The sequence below is a fragment of the Vanessa tameamea genome, chromosome 7, assembly GCF_037043105.1.
Source record: "Vanessa tameamea isolate UH-Manoa-2023 chromosome 7, ilVanTame1 primary haplotype, whole genome shotgun sequence".
NCBI lineage: Eukaryota > Metazoa > Arthropoda > Insecta > Lepidoptera > Nymphalidae > Vanessa > Vanessa tameamea.
Window position 1 is genome coordinate 10,404,756 of NC_087315.1, and position 19,637 is coordinate 10,424,392.

General features: G+C 35.3%; 2 protein-coding genes across 3 annotated transcripts; both read right to left on the reverse strand.

Moving 5' to 3' along the window:
* Positions 1–223: 223 nt before the first annotated feature.
* LOC113398332 (angiomotin-like protein 2) lies at positions 224–13,545 on the reverse strand. 2 transcript variants are annotated; one of them, XM_026637034.2, is made up of 18 exons: positions 13,356–13,545; positions 13,049–13,216; positions 12,351–12,526; positions 11,705–11,859; positions 11,266–11,473; positions 10,932–11,137; positions 10,477–10,657; positions 8,072–8,221; positions 7,656–7,764; positions 6,981–7,126; positions 6,586–6,725; positions 6,288–6,488; positions 5,793–5,927; positions 5,545–5,654; positions 5,040–5,165; positions 4,365–4,450; positions 631–846; positions 224–522 (listed from the first exon to the last, which is right to left on the reverse strand). In XM_026637034.2, the coding sequence occupies exons 2-18, from the start codon at positions 13,119–13,121 to the stop codon at positions 262–264; spliced, it is 2,679 nt and encodes an 892-aa protein (XP_026492819.2). In that variant the 5' UTR covers positions 13,122–13,216; positions 13,356–13,545; the 3' UTR covers positions 224–261. The 2 variants fall into 2 exon arrangements, with proteins under 2 accessions (XP_026492819.2, XP_026492818.2); XM_026637033.2 differs by having other exon boundaries at positions 8,072–8,239.
* Positions 13,546–15,815: 2,270 nt separating this feature from the next.
* Positions 15,816–17,387, reverse strand: LOC113398356 (thiosulfate sulfurtransferase/rhodanese-like domain-containing protein 3). Its single transcript, XM_026637075.2, has 4 exons — positions 17,254–17,387; positions 16,621–16,809; positions 16,381–16,543; positions 15,816–15,925 (listed from the first exon to the last, which is right to left on the reverse strand). Exons 2-4 carry the CDS (start codon positions 16,757–16,759, stop codon positions 15,874–15,876), a joined length of 354 nt encoding a protein of 117 aa, XP_026492860.1. The 5' UTR covers positions 16,760–16,809; positions 17,254–17,387; the 3' UTR covers positions 15,816–15,873.
* Positions 17,388–19,637: the final 2,250 nt, after the last annotated feature.

A 19,637-nucleotide genomic window follows, 5' to 3' on the forward strand; every position in this document is an offset into this window, starting at 1 on the left:
AGAGTATTTTTGACTTCCATTCATCTTTATCACAGAGTATCCTCATATCCTCAGTTCTCTTTTGGATCGTATCTTACACAGTGCATATATGTTTTTTTCGATCTTTTATAACTCACTTGCTTGTAATGTCGATTTCATTATAAAATATAGTTCATTAGAAAATGCGTGTTGATATTTGTAAGTAACATTATATATAATTAAAGGGCATGAAATTCTTTCATTGTGTTTTATATTAATCAAAATCATATTTTTTTATATTTATTAAAATTGTATACGATAATGGTGTGTCCTTTTATTGTTATCTTTAGCGGATTCGGCTGAGCGACGGCGGGCGGCAGCGTACACCGCCAGCTTGGAAGGTGAGGGGAGACTCGAGTCGCGCGGCCGTACAAGCGACTCACGCGACTCCGCCGCTGGCAGGGACGCTGACGTAGGCACGGAAGGCAACTTCCGGACCGTGTCATACGGTAAAGGGGAGCTACGTGACGCTGTAGACGCTATTGAACCTGATCCGTCCGAGTCCTGAAAGAACATCGCTATTTTGCAACAGTTTCGTCTATATTCAAAAGTATCCAATATTTTTCCTGATTTATTGTAATATTCAGTACTTTCGTAAAAAGAAAAACTAACCTTTCTTGCATCTCTGTGCTCGAGTCGGTCATATCTTGTATTCCTGGCAGAGGGCTTACGTGGAGGGCGCGGCAGGGCGGAGGGCGGTGGCGGCAGACTAGAGGAGCGCGTTTGCTGTGAGGCTCGTCCCTGACGCTCCAGCAACAATGCCTCTTCGCCGCGCCCGCCCCCGCGACCTCCCACTGCCGTGAGCCCGGGGAAGCAGCACAGACCTCGCTACAGATTATGAAGGTCACGTAAAAGGCGATAAGAACATTTCTGTTTTAAATAATTTTAAATTACTATTCCACATTTTACCTACGACCCATTGCTTCGAACTAACCTGATAAAAAATATATCCATCTACCATTTTTAATCACATTTACTGCTAGCTCTACCCTGCGGTATATTTCGTATTGTGACCATGTTATAGTCATGTTAAAAACTTGCCTATAGTTTTCTTCATTTATTGAATGTATATGATAATAAGTTAAAAAAACCCAGTATTTCAATCTTACTGAATACGCGACCTCTTAACATTTTAAAAAAGTTGGCGAACCCCAAGCCTGTGACATGTTAATTATGTCACTGATTTGAAAAGCTACGTATTTTATTTTATTTCTATTGAGACCTATATTGATAATGAACCAGCTGTAGTAGAATAAACATTCTGACAGCTATGGATCAAATTATAAGATTATTCTCTGCGACAAAGTCGAACAAGGCTTCGCGAGCCACAGGTTGAAAAACACTGATCTAGCCTTTTCAATAAAAAGTCTATGAAAACTGGTTTATAATACAATATTAAAAAGCATATTATGTACTTAGTTAAATACAAACAAAAACCTTAGTATTAAACAATAACAGGTCTGTTATTAAGTTAACGAACTGACACAATGGAGCGATACAAACAAACGTGAATATAATTAGTAACTCTTACCTCATTACGGAAGCAGCGCTTAAGAAAGTTGTAACATCACCACTTTAATACGAGCACTCGTCACGCATCACTGGCGATCTTATACAGAAGGTTTGCCATACTCTTTTTCCTCGAAACGATTAGTTTTACCGATTTCAGAGCATACTAAATATGATTTTTAATAATGTACTGTCTGATGGTATTCTTTATTTAGCGCTCGCATTAAAAATCAGTTAAGCTGATTATGAATAGCGCGGTTACATCAGTCGTATCAGTGAGCGTCGCGTCACACAATCATTTATCATTATAAAAGCAAAACATTTCAGCGTTAGATTCCCGAAATGAAAACTAATAAGCCTCAGGACTGATACCTTGTAATTTTCTTAAATAAACAAATAATAAATAAAATTCATTAAACAATTTTTGTTCGTCACATTTTCGGGATTCCAACAGGTTGAAAAAAAAACAGTGTAAATGTTAATATTTAATAAACTCAAAAAGCCTCTAATATTAGGAATATTTATTAAAACTACAACAAACAAAACATGATTTTTTATTAATAAACATGCTCCTTCTAAAAATATATCGAGTACAAAACTATCCCAAAATGTCCATTGTATAAACTCGCTAAAGTAAAGATCTTATTCGTAAAGCCTCCTTCAGTCGGCTGTTTCGGCAAACACGATATATAATGCACCGAATTAAACCATACACATATATACGAGTAATCAGTGAAGACGGATTGTTTACACCATAGTTTTATCTTTCGTTAAAAAAGATAAAAAAGATTAGCAAACCTTTTTCTAACATCTTATTAATAATAATTATATTCAAAGACTTACATAGATAATCTACAGCAGTAGATACAATCTTAAGTAAAATTACGACTAAAATAAATACGAATAGTTATATAGAAAATCCATCACATTACAGAATTACTAAGAAATAGTAATATTTTACAACAGACGAGCAAACAAGTTATTTTTATTCTAACTTTGGCGTGCTTTGTGACCAATCCTTTATAACAACAGGTGTCATCCAGTCATAATGAGCATATTCCTTGGACTTCTCTAAAGTATAAATTAAATATAAAATTAATAATCTTTTAAATATATCTAGGATTATATTAATAATCAATTACAACGACTAGTGGAGTTAATTCCATTTGCATACCACAGAGATTCTTAAAAATCTACATAATTCATATTGGCACCGATATTTTTGTATTTTGTGTTCATATTGTAAGGCTTGCGAATAAGGCACATGGTCAAATGATTTATTTATATTTTTAATCTGTGCAATATATTTTTATTACTGACTATTTTCGATAAATTATTTAATAGAACTGCATGATTATTATATAAAATAGACTTGGCAGACATTTCATGCTTATATAAGGACCTCAAGTACACATTCATATCTAAATAGGAAACAGCGAACAATTAAGTCGCGATACTATACAATAGTACAAATATTACGCGTAAAAAATAGTGGATTTTCAGAAAGACTATAAATTATATAATAGTTAAATTAAATCCATAAAGTATTATACGATAGACATGATATTTATTATGAATTTTTTTTATTAATTACTGGCCGAATAAGATTCTAAGAACCCAAATTCTTAGTAGTTGATTTTTATAATATTACGGTTAGAAGCTTATTGTTAGACAAAGTAAATCAAAACAATCTAAAACCACACAACACAAAAGCTACACACTATTAACAGTATAATCAGGAATGTTAATGCAACGCTGCAAAACTATTGGAATGTCTGGTTTATTCGTTTATTTTTGCTGTACTGACAAATTTATTGAACTTCGCGTACAAAACATAACAGCGTCGTAGCGTAGATCATGAGTGATTTATTGTTTACGTACGAATGACAAATCTATTTTAGTGTTCAGAACAAATTTTGTGTTAAGTTAGAGGAGCTGTTTGTAATTCGGGAAGCTTCCTAATTCAGTTTCAGTTTATTTTATTTGTGTTGGCATGTTTGTGATGCCTACAGGATGTGGGTCTGCAAAAAGCCAGAACAGCTGTTCTGGCTTTTTACCGCGTACCTAAGACGCTGATTACACTTTATGAGAACTATTTATAATATGGCGTCTATGCAGTTGTTATCAAAGACAAAAATAAAATATATATCTTTTTTAAATTGATGTTACAATTCAATGATTATTAATAAAAATATCGTAACAGCTTACACGAAATACATGAATATTTACTTCGAGGATCTATTTTGTTTAACAATCGAATCATATAATTTTTGGATTTGTTTCTAATGAATTACTTTCATAATATTGATCTTGTTTTTAAACAAAATACATCATTGTAACATGGACATTAGTTTCAAATAAATTTGTACAAAGTAGTATACGATATTACAAACAAAGACTAAACCAGGATCTTTGATAAATTTTAAAGAACATTCTCGTTTTGAAGATTTTGTCCTTGTACAGATTTAAATGAGACAATATCATAATCCAAAATAACGTATTTTTAACAAATTTCGGTTCGGTGTTTTCTAACCATTAGAGAACGCTGAGATTGATAATTCAAGAAACATTATATTTAGCAAAGATATGAAGTGAAATTAAGTTGTTCCGATTTTTTCATTACTGTGCTTACATAGTACGTATACTTTATCTTATTTGAATATCGCCCGAACTCACGTATTGGGAAATGTAGCAGGTTTATATGGGTAATGGTACATCAGATGGTATTTGTGTCAGTAGTAGTTGGCATGCGGGCGGGAGTGCGAGGAGTGCGATGAGTGCGAGGAATGCGAGGAGTGCGGAGAGTGCACGTGGGGAGCGTCGGGGAGGAAACTCACGGCGGGCACGGGCGGCCGCTCCAGCCGTGACTCCAGTGCCGCCAACTGCTCCTCCAGTCGGAGCGACGAACTGTCGAATCCGCAACCTGTGCAAATAATTTTAATTCAAATCCTATTACCACATATTATTTCAAAAAGCACATTGTGTGCAGACTTGACGGAAGTTGCAGGTTCGATGTCATATGTCCAAAGACTACATAAGACTAGAATGACTAGTCTTATGTAGTCTTTGGATTTTTTTTATTTTGATTTCCATTGATTTTATTTTTTGATTTCCATGGAAACAAAAAATATATCTTGCAAAATATGATGTAGTAGACAATGACACTTCGACAAATGGAGCTTTACTGTAAAATATATTAAGTACTATGTCCACAAACAGAGGGAAAGTTGCCTCGATATGGCTATTTGCTGCGTAAATAAGTCGACGTATTGTGTATAATTTAATAATATCGCAAGCCGACGATTCAAAATAGACAAGAAAATTGAAATAGTCGACATGAATATTTATTTCTGTCAACATGTGAAACATGCTAATTTCTAAATGTAGTCTCTAGCTGCGGCGCAATATATGGAGACGGGAGGCCGGCTGCAGTACCCATGCGGCTCGAGTATTTTAACTCGCGGGGCGCGACGCAGCAGACACGTCCAGAAAATAAAGAAAGGCAGCAGTACCGCTGGCGTTGTCGTTGTGCGGCGAGTAGTTCCGGCGCGCGAGGTGGCGGTAGCGCCCCGCCACGGCCGCCGCGCCCGCCGACACGCCCTCCGCCGACGAGAACGACGCGCCCGACGACAGCCCCACTGCGGACACACGCACTTTACATAAATACTCTGGGCCTGTGCACCGGGAGGCCGCCGAGAGGGAAGCGGTCCCTGCTGCCCATATACATTGGCGCCGTCAGAAATTCTCCAACGGGCCCCCAAACTTTAAAACTGAGATGTTATATCCTTCGTGCCCGCAGTTAACTGGCTCACTCACGCTTCAAACCCGAGAACACATCGATACACTTGTGGGACATACTAATATCACCAGCTAATTTAAAGCTATATTATAAGATACGAGTTCTACAGCAACAAGAAGTGATCGAACAAATTCTACTACAAAAGTTTTTTTTCAATTACTTTATATTATGGAAAAAAATATATTTTGTAATATGTATAATGTATATTTAAAACATACCGAGTTCTTCGCGACTGGAGTTGTTTCGCAGGGATGCCGCGCTCGTGTGTTTCTGTAGCACCTTTATCATCGCATCGCGCTCGGCCACCTTCGATTCGAGCTCCTTGACTCTGAAATCAAAATAAGTCATTTTTACCATCATGCGACCATAAACACAAAAACGTTAGTATTTTACTAGAGTTTCTACTTTTCTCTTGTAACACTCATCTAATATAAATCTTCTACATCTACTTATCGTAAACACTGACCTGCTCTCGAGGTCGGCCACTTTCTTTTGCGCAGAGTGCAGCTCGTCCATGTGTCGAATCTTCTCGCTGCGCGCCTCCGCCATCAGCCTCTCCGACTCAGCCGACGTCTTTTCGAGCGCAGCTATTTTAGCATCTCTGCAAATATAAACACGGATCATCACTAGCAGCATAGGGTCGTTTCTCAAATTATAGAAACGGATTGCTACGTTATTTACACTGACAGATAGTGTCAAATTATCAAGAAATACTTGCGACGATCGGAGGATTGAATCAAGTCCTACTAATTTTTCTGACCAAATTTCAGGCACGCTAAATCTCATGGACTAGCTTACGTAGCAGGTCTGCGTAAAGACAGCTCAGACGGTCGACGGCTTGACACGCTTCAGAGGCGCACGACCAACATTACGACTCTCTAGCTCGGGTGTGTATAGAGAATTTGTTCAGATAAATGAGCAACAAGTTTGGGTGACGGACTCGGTTCATCCGCGGACTCACTTGGGTATGGAGGCGGCGGAGACGGCGGCCTGGCGCAGCGCCGCCTCCTCCAGGTAGCGCTGCTCCCACTTGGCGCACTCGCCCTCCAGCGCCATCAGGCGCTCGTCCCGCTCGCGGAGCGCGCGCCGCAGCTCGGGCTCTGCGCCCGCCTCGCCGCACGCGCCGGCTCCCGCGGCGCCCGCGCACGCGCACTCGCGCGACCTGTCGCACGCACCATCAGTATCACGGAGTCGCCGATTAGCGAACGCGAGGCGAGAGTAAGGCACGTAAGAAAACTTTATACGGAGGAAGCGCGTACCGAAGCGCCTGCAGCTCGGTCTCCAGCTGCGCGCGCAGCTTGCGCTCCGTGTGCTCGCGCCGGTCGGAGGCCTGCTGCAGCGAGCCCAGCGCGCGCTGCAGGCCCAGCACGCGCTCCACGTACCCGCCCGCGTGCCGGCACTGCCGCACACATGGTTAGACGATCGAGTGGATGTGTCTCGTTGACAACATACACTGACATGAAACTTTATATACGTTAAAAATGTTTACGATTACGGAGTACTGCTCGATAAATATCGTAAATTTTTCATAATATGAATTATACATAATTTTAATGATATTGAAATCTCACACAGTACAACGAGCTAAAGGCTCGTAATTTGTAACATCTGTTGTACCAAAACGTTTGTAAAGTACGATGCGAGCGAGAGCTACCTCGTCCTCGAGGCGCACGACGTTGGCCTGCGCGTTGGTGAGCGCGGTGTCGAGTATGTCGATGTGCGTGCGCTGCTCCTGCAGCGTGGCGCGCTGCGCCGCCATCTCGATCTCCTGCCGCTCCTTCGCGCACGCCAGCTCCTTGTCTGCGCACGCGCCGTCGGCCACAAAAACACTTACATTACAGTCGCGTACACATATTGCGTTATACAAATGAGATTTATAATATCAGGTTAACTTTCTTTCACGCGCTACATACACTTTGCGAAAATTATTATATTTTTAACCACCTTGAATAATCACTGAGGTAGTCATTTTTTCATTCATTAATATTATTATTCTTATTTTTAATCTATCGCCTGAACACAAACTTATTAATGCAAAGCATTAAATAATGGTATAAAAATGTAGTTTTTCTTACCATTTTGTTTTTTTAAACTTCTATGTTCTACAAATCAATACTCATCAACATCATCAACACAAAGAGTAATATCAACTATCTTTAAAATGAATTGTAGGCGTTTAAAGACGCTTACTATCTAACTTCCTATAGTAAAATAGCTAGCCCTGTCTAAGATTTCCGTTCTGTGTACATTTATAATGTCTAGCTTTAAAGAGATTAAATTACAAGTACAAAAATATACTCCGTCGCGATTCAATTATTTATTATCTTACTCTGCGTAATTAGTTGCGCGATCAGCATTTCCCTACTCTGCAGCTCCTTGCGCAGCGCCTCGCTGCTGCTATCTCCCTCTGCGCGCACGCCTTGCGACAGCAGCTCCACCTGAGACCGTAAAATACATTGTAAAATCACGATACCCCCTGTGAATATGCATACCAAACATATATTTCCGGGTGACATTAAACTTCAAAGTCAAATTTTGTTCATAAACGTGACGTTATTCAATGGAAGGATTGGATAGCAACATCAAAGACAATGCCGGTACATCGTGCCCGTACTTTATGTCCCAGGGCGGGGCCTCTAGGCCCCTAAGTTATAGTGCATGTCTCTTGTGCCACTGGATTGTTATGGTTAGGTACGAGTGGGCGGGCGCGACGAATGCTGAAACAGAAGGCAGTGAGCAACTCGCCTGCTGCTTGAGCGCGCGGTTGAGGTCGTGCAGGCGGCGGCAGTCGGCCTGCAGGCGCACGCGCGCGGCGCGCTCGAGGCGCTCGCGACGCTCGCACGAGTCCACCAGCTCTTCGTGCGCCGAGCGCACCTTTTCCACCTCCTCCTCCAACTTGTATAGCAGGAAAGACTTGATACTCTTTATTTCACTGAATCATTTGGGATTGCTACAAACATCTATAGTAGAATACGCGACCGTCGGTTACGGCAGTGATATACCTCTGATGTCACTCGAGATTGGATTCCCGTTGAGAATGGCTATTTGTGATGAGGCGACGAAATTATTCAAGATATTGTTTACAAGCATTCAATAAGCAGTAGCAATCTACTAACGTAAAAAAAAGTATATTTTAAATTGGAAATAAATTATTAACCAGAAAAGGTAAAGAAATATATCGCAAGAGTATAGAGCGGAATCGACTTTAATCTGAAAGAACGTTTACAGCTGCAGTTTCAATTTAATTAATACGAAATATAATTCTAATAAAACTACAAAAAAGAATTTCTGCGTAAGTATAATTAAATATTCATACTTTAATAAAATTTTAATCTAGTATCGTCTAAACAAATTTCACTAAAATATAAAGGCAGTAACTTTAGCCTATTGTTTGTTCTTTAAACATAGACGCGTTTTGTTTCTTTCATTGCAGATTTATACAAAAAATATAAAACCGACTTATACGTATACCTAATAATAAAAAGTGTTATATATTTTAGTAATATGTTGCACATTGTTTATAAAAAACGGTAAGTTAAAATCAAAAAAAAACTTTATTCAAGTAGGCTCATAAAAGCACTTTTCAATCGTCATATTGCACTGTCGAATTAAATGTAAAGCTACCACCGATTCGGAAAGTAGATTCTACCGCGAAAAACCGGCATGTAACTCAGTACATAGTTATAACCATTTTAATAATAGAATATATCAATAAAGTACAATTAAACTTTTACATATCCTGCCTAGAAATAAATACTAAGCCATTATTATGATTTTTAAAAAATCAAAATAATTATCAAATTACATAAAATAGAAATTTAAAGCGTTTTATATCTATTAAAATACTGCCTTTTTGAATCAAAACAACATCGTTCGTATACAATACACGAATGGTCGCTCGAGGCATAATAATACAAACGCAAGGTTACGATTTTGTGAATCACAGCAAAAAATAGCAGAAGTAAGTGCAACGCACTTTAACACTGATTTTCATTCAAATCCGATGAGCGACGATACAGAAAGCGCGAAAATAAACATTGCTCATCATCTGAATTAGATTTACGGAGAATCGTACGATCATCGGTATATCTCGGGGTGACCTAATTTTTTTGCAATTTATACGTTCCTAACATTATAGACGGCTTTCAATTTCGATTTCCAAGTAATGACATTTGATAAACTGCAAATTTGCATCCACAGATAAATAATCACTCTAAAAGTAAACACAAAACTGCCTAGTTGTAAAAAGATATACACATAATTTAATTTTAAAAAAAATCCTTCTGTAAGGGAGAGCTTCAAAATAACATATATTTTACAAGTTTACCTGTCTGCTTAAGGGGAAGGGGGGTGTATTAATTCTTGCAGATGTATGATATCCTATGTTATTTTCTGTACCTGATAATGTGAATGCAATTTGAGCCTATCGGTTTGAGTAGTTAAGACGTGAAACAAATAAATAAACTACCTTGTGAATATATCGTATTAATTAGGTTACAGAATCAAACAAGTTGTCGTGCATCAGAAAAGCTATCCAACCTGAAATAATACAACATTCCAAATTGCATATCATTTTGCAAAACGAAATATAAATTAAATAAGATAAAAACATTGACTTTGATAAAAGTAGTAACCTAGGTATATAAAAATATATTTACAGTGAAAGTTGATGTAAAGTGACCTTATTTTAATTATTCCCAAACGTACATGATGCATGTGTCACTGTCAGTAGACCGCTTAATGTTTCCGCTAAGAGTTCGGCGCTAACCTTGTTTTGAAATAAAATTCGACCAACATCAATTTCACTTTCACATTTTAACCGTGATTACACACGAGGCCTTCGAGGCGGAAAATAATTTCTACTCGCATTTACTTTCACGGTAAAAAATTACTGTCATGAAATAAAGTTCGTATTTAAAAAACCTACAAAATATACGACTTCGTATTGTTTACTTATCCCAGCATTGCTAAACTGTTGAAATGATTTTCTTTTCTTTCTTTTGATTTTCTTTCTCTACTCGCATCATAATACTAAAATGTATGCCTTTGTGCATGTTTTCAATTGATCATTACGTATTTACCGTTAAATCCAAGATCGCAAGTGATGTCACAAGGAGTCGGCCGAGACCTTGCGGGAGGGGATGGCTCACCTTGTCGGTCTTGGCGACGCGCTCGCAGGCGTCGGCCAGCTGCCGCTTGAGTTGGTGGTTCTCCGCCGCCAGCGCGTCCAGCACGGCGGCGAAGGCGTCGTCGGGCTCCGCCAGCGAACCCTCCCCGCCGCTGCACCAGCCGCTGGACTCCGAGCCGCCGGGCGCCGCGCGCACGCCGACGCTGACACACGCACACTTACGAGATTTCGGAGGCACAACTAATTCTCTAACTCCGAAATAATTATCAAGTCATATAATCTAATCAATTCTATTAGCCCGACCGGGATTCGATCTCCCATCCAGTCGAATAACTCTAACAGCGTCCCGGGTGCAACAGCAGCGGGATGATAAACAAAGGAGACGGATAAGGCGAGGACTATGATATGGTGCCACTAAATATGTTACGTGAGTCGCCCTACCCCGGCCCCACCTCTCGATCGCTCGCAGTGACATACCTGGTCAAATCGGGCTGCGACCGCGACAGGTTAAGCTTCTCCTTGCTCAGCTTGGCCTTGGATGATTTCCCTTTCCGTTCGTCGCGTGGCTTGGAGGGCGCGCGAGGTCGCGGAGAGGCGGGAGGAGGAGACTGCGCCACCTCCTTAGCGAGGTGCTTTAGTACAGACGACTGGTTTAGGAAGTCATCTGGTATCTCGGTTATCTCCTGCCCAATGTCAAGGCATAGTTGATTAGAAAGTGGACATAATAAATTCAATCTTGTCATGAATAAAATAAATAATAACTATACACCAAATATATTGGTTCAAATCAAATAATATAAATAGAACATACCTGTACACCATGATCTGGTGGACTAGTGTAAATCCTCTGACCTCCGACGTCTATATAATTAGCACTTGCCGTTACTGTTTGTTCTTTATGCATTTTAGGTAGAGGTATACCGCTGGGCTTCTTACCAATCTCTGACTTTTTTAATGTGTGGTATGGAGATGATTGGGTATTTGAATGCTTAACTTCACTAGTGGTTCGTTCGTGTTCTCTATCAATTAAAAAAATCAATCATTATTGTCTATTAGCATCTATCTTATACCAGAAGATTCTATGCATTTTGGAGGTTTTCATATAAAACATTATTATATAAGAAGCTGTGTTTTACAATTTCTTTAAAGCAAGTGCTTTTAATTTAGACTAATGATGTTACTCGCATGAATTTCATATATTTGTTATAATTAATTAATTAAAACTGGCTCTATGTTAACACCATGCTTACCGAATAGGTGTTGGTCGCGACGACCATGAGTCATCTTGGTTATGTATTATAAGAGTGTTGTAAGAGGAAGATGATACATCGAGTGAACTGCGGTTGCTGTTGCCACCACCCACTGAATCTTTCAGTGAATTTCGATTGCTGCCTGACACATTATCCTGTTACAAGAACATACAAATTTATATTAACAATAACAAAGAACTTTAGTTGCAATTCATATTGATAGTCTACTGCAAAAGTAGAATTCCTATCTTCCATAGAGAAAGAATACAAAATAGAGTGACAGCGGTGTACTAATAAAGAATCAGTTAGCTGTTTTATTACAAGTTTTTGTCAATTAGTGTTCAAATTCTGTCAAATCCATCTCCACACAACATGTGGAACTGAAACTGTGCAAATAGTTTTGTTACTGTTAACAATGCAATCTAAGAATAAAAGAAATTTAAGAAAAAAAAAACTTTAATTAATAATTGTTTTCAATTCATTTTATTTCATTATGTATAAACTTATATTTAATAAAATATTCTACATCAATGAAGTAATTTTATCATAAACTTGTAATAACAGTATTATATTTAATTAAAACATTTCACTCATAAGTTTATTTTAAGAATAAAAATGATAGTAGATATGTAAAGTATATTATTACCTTAAGGGAATTCCTATTATTGTTATTGTTGTTTGATTGACTCTGATTCTCTTGGCCCTGTGGCTCTACGCGAGCTGTGTGTCTAACGACATACCTTTCCTCTCTGGACAAATTTTCATTAGATGTTGAGACATCTGTTTCACTACCGGACAAGCTCTGAGGAAATCCACTCGGCACTGTGAAGTTATTCATATTTATAATATAATTGTTTTAGTTAATTTTTAACCATTTAGTGATATCAATTAAAATATTTCTTGAAATAATCAAGAAATATTTTAACTTACCAAAAGCAATATGAAAAGTATATGTTAAAGTGATATAAGAAGCATATACTAGTTTTATATTAACAGGATTGCCATATACATTATCACCTAAATTATCAGGCATAATTACCAGAGTCATTATATTTTTAAATACTTCAGTAAAATTACTGAATTAATAATTTTCTGCAATAACAATTGGTCTATAATTTTACATAAATTAATTCAAATATTTATGTTTAACTATGAAAGATGAAAATATGGTAAAAGACATACTGTTTAACCAATACATTAGTTAAATAGTTCCAACCAATACAATATTTGGTAATTCAGTAGTGCTAAATAAAATAAACAAGGGCATTCACATAACAACAGCAATGATTCATAAGAAAGGTATGTTGTTTCTACCAATTTAAATAGACAACAATAAAGACTCACCAGTCTGTTTCTGTGTTCTCTGAATGTTATTAGCGAATGAGAGAAAACGACCTGTTGGTCGCATGGATCCCATTTTTGTATTCTGACCTTAAAATCTCAACTAGAAATCATTTCACACGACTTTAACAAATATTATATCATACGTATATAATACTATGATTTCCTCATCTGGAAATAAATTAATACCACCGTGTTTATTAACATCACTCTTATAGATAGAAATAGATTGCAATAAGAAAAACGAGGAATAGACTCATTACGATGTGAATAGCAGCCATGTAACGTGACTAAAAACAACACGTTTTACCTAAGTGTATAAGTTAATTTCTTTAATCAGATTATTAATGAGCTTTTATCACTTGAAGTATAAATGAAAAACAGCAAAACAAAATCGTATTACGTCCTTTACACACATTTAAGGGAATCAAATTGTTTAAAGGGTCAGCCAGCTGTCAACTAAGAAGTATGTTTTTAATTTTGTCTAATTGTCTATTATTCAAATATCTATTTGTCAAAATTAGTAGCCTGTCAATACCAAAAGCAAAATTATTTTATAAAAATACATGTAAAATAACTTATTATGCATGTAATTTTTAATTTCATTATGTAAACTCTTATTAATATAAAAATTCATGGCGGAATAATAAATCAATTTTCATTAGTAGGACAAGATTGCTATATGCTAGTAAGAGAAATTTATGCTATTTAGTCTTAATTTTACAAAGATAAAAATGATCTTATCCTATAATTTAAATGTAAACCATAATCGAAATAAATTTGATTAATTTCTACATGCTGTTAAAATTATTAAGCCATAATACATTCGTAATTCGAGTAATATACAACCTTAAACAAGACCCTAGAATATTTTTTTTAACATTGATAATTAATAGTCGAATCCTCGATCCTAACACCTATTAAGTAACAATAATAATTAGGTCTATTACTTTATTATATTATATTACTTATATCCTTGGTGTACGCGCAGAAGCAACGCAGAAAGGGACGATTGTCACAACTTTTTAATTTGTTAAATGAGAATATTATTTCATCTATTATAAAAAGACATAATTATCTTTGTTTCTTTTGAATACCGTATTTTATTTAGTATTAAAGATATGATGATGTCCTCCTGACCGATTTTGGTTACGGCGGCCAATCTCAAGGAAGTATAGCCAACTGCGGAGGGCATATTATAGTACACAAATACAAGTGAACTCTCTATTCCCTCAATCTCATAATCCGATACGACGGCAAATCCGACACGACCGGAAAGAGTTGAGGTAAAATACCAACGGCTTGTACGTTCTTTCCGAAGCACGGGTCGGTGTGCACACTTCCAACTTTCAAACTCTGGACTTTTACTGAGAAATTTTCAAACCAGTAATTCAATAATGTTTTATCGGCCCGACCTGGGAATTAAACCCACGACCTTGGGATCTACAACTTTATATCTAGCCACTAGACAAACCAAGACTATTGTACAATGTGTAATGACAATTGACAATAGACTTTCAAAATATTGACAATGACATATGATAATTGAAAATTTAAACTAAACGCAGAAAAATCAGAAAGGTAAATTTTTCATATCGGTTACTTAGTATTTAAATAGGCTTAATAAATAATTTTGGTTATTCTTTTCAGATAACTTTATATTGTTTACAGTTTCAAAAGTTTACATTTAATAATATCATAAGCGCTTAAAAATGTTACGCAGCATTTTGAAGAGGCCCATTTACAATTCTGCTATACAATTATTTAAGTTTTTGTCAATACAAACAGAAAAACCAATAAGGAACAAATATTACACCAACTGTAAGTGCCTCTTGTAGCTGTAATCTTATAAATTTACTTAATACAATTTACAAACCAAATTAACTGTAACAGGTAAAATTCGTCGCGAGATAATACATGTAGATGTTTACCGGCAATTTTCAACAAAACAACCTCGTTTTGAAGAAGTAATAGTAGATTATGATTATGTAAAAAAGGCCACAACTAATGAAAACATTTTACTCATTGATGTGAGAGAACCTGACGAAATAAAAGAACTAGGAAAAATTCCAAACAGCGTCAACATTCCATGTACGTACTTTTATGTTAAGTGAAAAATATTGAATCACAAGGTATACACAAATAACTTTTTTTATTTTGAATTTTTAGTGGGAAATGTATCTACATCACTAGGCACAATGACAGAAAAAGAATTTCAAAAATTGTACCAGATTAAGAAACCTTCTGAAGATGCTGAAATAATCTTTTATTGTATGTCTGGAAAGAGGTCTGGTATGGCACAACAGAATGCTTTTAATCTGGGATATAAAAAGTAAGTACTTTAAATATTTTATTTCGCATTATGAATCATACTATAGAACATATGCAGTGAAGAGAAAGCAACCAGTTCCACAACTCAGTCAACATATTTGGGACTCGAGTCAAAACCATATTTACATTGTGTGTAAGCCATGCTGCAAAAAAATGTAATTGTTTAGCAAGGCATTCAAGGTCTTTTGTTTTAAATTTCCCAATTTTCTATTCAAACACAAAGATAAAAAGGTACTCTTTTTTTAAATGAAATATGTATCTTTTCTTTACAGTGTGAAAAATTATCTTGGAAGTTGGATAGAATGGTCTAGCAAAATGCAGTAAACGAGCTGCAGCAAGATAGAATATTAACAGCTAGTCCCACGTCCAAATTATACTTTTTTGTATATTTAAATAAAATATATTGTATTTTTTTTTAAATAAAACTAGTCTTCATATCTATGTTTTAATTAATTTATTTTATTGCATTATTATATGTATTTATGATTATAACACATTTATTTTTGTTTACTTGACCAATCATTCCAACTGCCCAGGTAGGTTTTGGATCTGTTAAAACAATCAAATGATTAATTCATGCATCTTACTTGGTATAATAACTAATAAGTATAATATCTTTAGGCTAATTCAACCATAATAGGAAAAGACTCTTAGTAGTGCACAATATAGTTGAGATCTTAGTGATTCACATGAACTATGTAAATTTAAGGTTTGTTTATCTTTATTCTTATTTCGATTGGAATAGGCTAAAGATGGCATCAGAACATTAAAAGTCATATTACAAAAGAAACTTAGTTGGAAAACTGTTGTATCATAAATAAAGCTATATTCAAGAATTGTTTGTAGTGCACAATAAAAGAGGTTTTACAAAATCGCTGAGAATATGTAAATTTAAGGTTTATTTAACTATATGCCTTCTACAATTGAAATATATTAAGATTTAAAGTTGGGTTTATGTTATAGTAATATGACTAAAAAAATTGGAAACAATTTTTTGTGTATACTTTGTATATCCAAGCTTAAGTGCTTTGTCAAGGGCTTCACTGGAACGTCTACCAGATTGACAATAAAATATAAGCTCATCTGACGAAGAAGGCTTAGGCCTTTGAAATTGCTTCTTGAACTCTTCTTCTGACATAGTTATTAATGCATCTTGTACATTATTTACTAAAAAGAAATAATTGTTAATTTAAAATAATACTCATTATTAATATGAGGTATCTTGTTATTAATATTGAGAGTACATGGTATGTTGATGCTAGAAGGTATTTTGCCAGTTGACTTCACCTCTTCTGGACTGCGGACATCAATAATCACCTTCTCAGGTTGATGAATTATTTTTAGCATATCCTCATAGCTGAGAACCCTTTTAGGATCAACCATATTTGAATGACCTGCTTTTGCAAGTAAACAACTGGTGTAAAATTTTCTGTCTGCAATTTTACACAAAATATTATGACATTGGATTGTGTTTAAGTTTTTTGATTTATGAAATTTAAAACACAATTTAATTTAAATTGCTAATACAATATATAAGAAACTTTTTTATTAAGAGTGACATATATTAATTATAAATAATGAAAGTTTGTTATTAAATACTTCTGCTTTACAATCCTACACTAAAAAATAAGAGAAAAACACACTTATTGCCAAGTTACAAATCTTTATTCTGAAATGTCTAATAATAAATGAGGATGATAGTGGAAGTGACATTATAATTTATTAAAGAAAGCTTACAGTTGCATAACTTAATATTCTTTAACATTGATGTACTCTGTAAATAAATCAACTGCTTTATTTTTAACTTTGTACTTTTCGCAGTAATAATAATTGCTAGTTGCTGTAAAAAAATACATACAAACATAGTTAATCATTACCTGTTTAATTATTAGGTTAATACCTCGATTATATTTTAAGTTATCTGTAATCAGTACTGAAGTTTTCACTAAATTTTCAAATAAAAAATAAAGAAAAACAATCTTCTTGTAAGCGGTAAGTAAACCATAGAGTATAGTAATATTGTAATAGTATATAAAACCAAAACAGCACAGTATACACTAAATACTCTATGCTAAAAAACCAAAGTGACCACAATCTTAATTGATTGTAACTAAAAACTAATACATCTACAGTAGGCCTGTAGTTTTTTGCATATATTATAAAGCATACAATATCAACAACGAAGTAAAATTAAACAATATCAGTAAAAATAAATGTGCTTGTACTTATGTATCGTGTTAGAATATCTAATTCTTCGGCGTAAATAATAATAGTTTTTAATTGCATGCAAATAATTACAATCGAAAAATAATAAGCTTTCTGTTAATAATAAAATATTAATAATTATAATATAAAGTAAATCTTTTTTTTTCACTTCATTTACAATTTATATTTGTAATAAAATTAACATTGTAAAATAAGATATTGTAGGAAGTTGTCTATTTCGAGCGACTTGACGCTTCAAATAAAAATTCATTCTTAATCATTTTCTCATGACGCGCCAAAAGTAAAAGTAAAATATAACTTCAAAAAACGTGGGAGCCTCACTGTTGTCGCATATGATATGTGGCATCTGACGTTTCATCTTGGTAATGATGTGGTTGTCGCAAATCAAATCAAAATATACTTTATTCAAGTAGGCTTTTACAAGCACTTTTGAATCGAATTTTACACACTATTAAGTGAAGCTGCCTCCGGTTCGGAACGTAGGTTCTGCCGTGAAGAACCGGCAAGAAACTCAGTAGTTACTCTTTTTCAATATTAAGAATACAAAGTTATGTTAACCAAATACAATTATTTGTGTTATATAACATTTGTCTTACCTGAAAGTCAGCAAGTATTAGTTCCACCCTTTTCTATCATCTATATAATTCTGCATTAAATAATATGCTTTTTTTATTAATGTATTTTTTACAAATGCTTTAAATTTATGAATCGGCAAAGTTAAAAATATCTGCGGAAACTTATTATAGAAACGGATAACTATCCCCAAGAAGGATTTATTGACCTTGCGGACTTCAGCCTGACCGATTTCAGTCAATGCGGCCAATGTCATGGACCAGCCTACGCAGAACTTATTTTAATGCACAAGTGTGTGTACAAATATATGTGCACTCTCATAATCCGAAGGGGCAGCAAATCCGATACGACAGGAAAGAGCACCGATTCCAATGCACGGGAGTGTAAACACTTCCAACTTCTAGACCACGGGCTGTTACTGAGATTTTTTCGACAGATAAATCCAATATATTTTTATTGCCCCGACCTGGGGCTTGAAATTCGTGATCTATGACTTTATAGGCATTAGACCAACGAGGTTGTCAAATTGCTATTTTAACACACCTTAATAATAAGGGTCGGTACCATGAATCATGATCTTTATTCTGACGGCCATAACGAGTAACGGGCGCGCTCATTGCTCAAATCCAATAGCGTGTATGCAAAATACTTTCCCGACTTACTGTTACACTCTTCCGTCCCTTTTCACTAAATTACTCCCTCTGATCGCGGGAGAGCGAATTACATGACAAATGATGCACATAAAATATCGTCTGTAACGTAATTCTGTAATTACGGCAACACTGCACAAACGAAGGTTTGTTAAATTGTTACTTTACTACTAATTAGCGGTCTGAACCGCATATTGTTAACTTCAGAAACGACTTTAAAAACAGCTCCCTTAATTTGGAAACCTTTTTTATTTTAATAATTAAAAGCTTTAAAATATTTTATTTTTTATTTTATACATTTAAAAAATGTTTGTTCGCTTGTTTTTGTAAATCTACGAAATTATCGGCTAACATCGATAGTGTCACCAGCTAGATTTGCCCGCTTTTACGATTTTTCAATGCAAATAAATAGCTTTTCAAGTAAATAACTACCCGTTGATTGGCAACGCTCATACTCAGTCACTCAAAATTTAACTACGATTACAAAAAAAATCTTAATAGATAGTTTTCATCAAGTATGTCAACATAAAATTCTAACCTAACCGAAATATCATAAACTATCGAAATTTTTGACGTTTCGAGTTAAATCACCGTTCACAATATTTCGGCAGTTTACAATCTTGCGAGATAGATTACAATCTAAAGGTATTTACAATTCTACAGCGATATATTTATATTAGACGGTCTTTTTGTTATAATGGCTTACCGAAAAAACTCCCGCCCGCCTGCTTTAAATTGAAATTAACGACAGGTCAAGCATGAACTTCATATTCTTGTAAATTATAAACAAATAATATATATATAAACAAATA